We start from the raw sequence: 3055 nt of genomic DNA on the forward strand, positions 1-3055 counted from the left end.
TATGCTCAGCCATCATCTCTAACTTCTTCTCAGCGGTTACCAGGGGCTTTTCCACCATCTCTTGGATGAATGTGTACACCTCCTGCCTGGTGCGTTCGCCAACTTCCAAAGCCCCATACATGAACATTGCTAACATAATCATCATGCCCACTACTTCCGTATCATCTTCTGGCTGGGGTTCGGTTCTACGCTGCAGGATCTCTAGACACTCTGAGAGGCGCATTCCCCTCAAGCTGTCACGAAGTCGGGGCATGAGATCAAACGCCGCATTAGGGACCTCAGGGTCTGTTGCTACCCATTCCTTCATCAGCTGATAACACTTCTCCATCCGAGGTCTGTGAGACGCCTGCGACGCAGCTTGCTCAGTCTTCGCCGGTGCTTTCAACCCGCATCGGTTTGCGGTGGCCTCTTCCACTGCTACCACATGAAACTTTCCCCTCAGGTGCTTCAGCTGCCCTGTCCATGCTGGGCTGGGCTCTCGCACTCACTGAGATCAAGTCCAGTGGATGCAAGGTCCTCCCTGCTCCCACAGCGCCCCAGCCGGAGCAGGATGAGACCACTCTTCCTGCAGAGCTCGCAGAGCAGCTGAACTGAAGCCCAGACGCTGGGAGGGAAACCATACCGTTTTCTTCACCATCAACACTTCCTCCTGGTTGCTTCCGCTCAAAAGCTACTCCCGCATGGAAAGGCGAGGCTAAACCGCGTCTGAAAACTGTCCGAGCTTCCTAGACATTGTTTGCACGCCTGAGTAGACGCGATTCAGCCAATTTTCAGACGACTTTTCTGTCTGAAACTTACCCGACTTTTGAACTAGCCGGCGCTGCAGACTGCAGCGCCCATGCGCTGTGGCCGAGCTTCGTGAGGACAAATGGCTTGGCTGAGCACACAGCCACCTCCAGGCTGCGAGCGAGCTGAGGGATAGCTGCCCGCTGTCAGAAAGCCTCATGGGAAGGAAAATGAAACTGGCAGCGACCGCAACTGGCCGGCCGGTGAGTGGGATCGAACCAACAGACTCCGAGTCACGAGTCGTTCGGCTAGCACGCTTGGGCAGAGCGCGCTCGCTCCCGGGGAGAAGCGAACAGCGAACACGTTCCTCCTCAGCGCGTCGCGGGAGTATATCAACTTTGTGCTTTTGGTGAATGATCAACACGCCAGCATAAGTCAGCAGACGCCAGACCAGACTATTGCATTCTAGCTTTCACACAATTCCGCGTCAAACGAGCCTACATGTGATAGGGTTCAGATAAGCGGTCAGCAAATGAAAAGCAAATCAAAAAGTACAAAAAATGAAATAAATCTATGCCATATGCCATAAGCCAAAACATAAATTGTAACGCTTTGGAGCTTTAACGCCTTTGAAAGGTAGCATATCCTACCTTTGTTTTACCAGTGTTGTTGGACACAAAAGTATGTTGCGTCAGCGTCACCCGCTCTTATAGAGTGCCAAACACTTAAGCAACTTCAACCCTACTTACTTTCAACAAAAACCGTGATGTCCTCGTCGGTTTCTTCTGGGTGTGACAGGATTTTGAATCGGTACCTTCGACTGCACACTTTACTTATGCACTGGAAATACCCTTTAAAAGCGTTGGTGCTATTATATTTCCTGGAGGAATGATGAACCAAATTGTATTTTTCTGTGGCCAGTGCGCAGTTGCACCTATCTGGCTTTAACTCCCTAAACTTAGATTTTAGATTCTCCTGCCACAATTTATTCAGGCTTGTCTCTTCAGGGTTGTAATACTGCTTCCACCAACTGCTTTTTACTTGAAAAGTGAAGAAGTGCTCGTATTGGGGTGCCATGATGACTCTATACTATGTCAAGTATGGTAAAGGTCCATTGCCATTTCCCATTTTCATTTCCCATTGCCATTGCCCATTGCTATCCACATTGCCAAGTTGTCCCTTGCCATTGCGCGCATGACTGGAACCAGTGGAACACACTAAATCTATCGTAAATGTGCAGGTAGAAACTTCCCGACTTCTGGCTTCAACAGTCACTGTCCCGACATTGACGCTCCCGTGTGTGTGCGTTGCATCGTGAAGTGCTACCTTCTTATTGCTTGCGTATAAGTTACGTTCGTATCGCACACAATGGGTAAGTGCTTCCAGTATACTAATATGAGACTTTTCCCTTCATGTACGTGTTATTTGCTGAATACTCGGTGACAGATTCAGTAGCTGCCTAAGCATTTCACAAGGCATTACTTGTACTCTGAATGTTACAGACGAAGAATCCTTCAACTTCTTTTGTGAATGGGAGGAGGAGCGCCTTGAGGAGGCGCACAGAGTCATCACAAACCTGATGGTTTCTGAAGAATCCAAGGTGCACTTGCGCAACTTGGCGCTGTTACGCAAAACTAGAAGAGTTGCCCAACAGCAATTTAGGGCTAGAATGCACGAGTGGTCCCACGATATACATCAGCTTCATATCTATGAGGCAAAGGAAAATGAAATTGGTGAGTGTTGAACAAATGACGCTACGCTACATCGTTATTTTACGAATGGCTTTGTAAAATCTAAAGCTCTAACTAAAAGGTATGAAATTTGTATACATTTTTGTCAAATTGTACGTCTAACGACTCAAAAATTTGCATTGGGTAAAAAATATATTTGTAACATTTATTCCCATAAAATCACGAAAACTCTTTGCACTGACGCGTTCACACTTCTCTGTATTGCACAATTACGCGATTTCCCTCCCGTACGAGATGGTTTTGTTGTTATGCGGCTTCCCGTCACGCGAAAAGAGTATAAACTTGTGACTCCGTGCTAAGACATGGAAAAACCCAATGACCTTCATTAACAGCCTCCCAGTAAAAGTGCCCTCGCCATGAACGTTACCAGTGCTACTACGAGCGTCGAAAATACGTTCTGTGCTGACCCTACCGCGCCTTTTTTATGACTATAGTTTTGTTAACGATTCCTTCCTTCTTTCACGGGTTAAAACTTTACAATATTTGTTACTACATCCCGTGGGCCTCATAGGGCGCCCCATTTGCGGCGCTCTTCCTGTAAGTAGACAACCCATTCTACTTCAGGTAAGCGCAGGCAA

General features: G+C 47.7%; 1 protein-coding gene across 1 annotated transcript in view; it reads left to right on the forward strand.

Annotated features, from left to right (window-relative positions):
* Positions 1–2094: 2094 nt before the first annotated feature.
* Positions 2095–3055, forward strand: part of LOC127749449 (uncharacterized) — a 10828-nt gene continuing 9867 nt past the window's right edge. The window contains exons 1-2 of the mRNA XM_052267593.1: positions 2095–2098; positions 2229–2459. Of these exons, the coding sequence (XP_052123553.1) occupies positions 2095–2098; positions 2229–2459 (235 nt within the window). The remainder of the gene's footprint in view (positions 2099–2228; positions 2460–3055) is intronic.

This window comes from Frankliniella occidentalis, unplaced genomic scaffold (assembly GCF_000697945.3).
Source record: "Frankliniella occidentalis isolate FOCC.00 unplaced genomic scaffold, Focc_3.1 Scaffold55, whole genome shotgun sequence".
In the NCBI taxonomy this organism is placed as follows: Eukaryota; Metazoa; Arthropoda; class Insecta; order Thysanoptera; family Thripidae; genus Frankliniella; species Frankliniella occidentalis.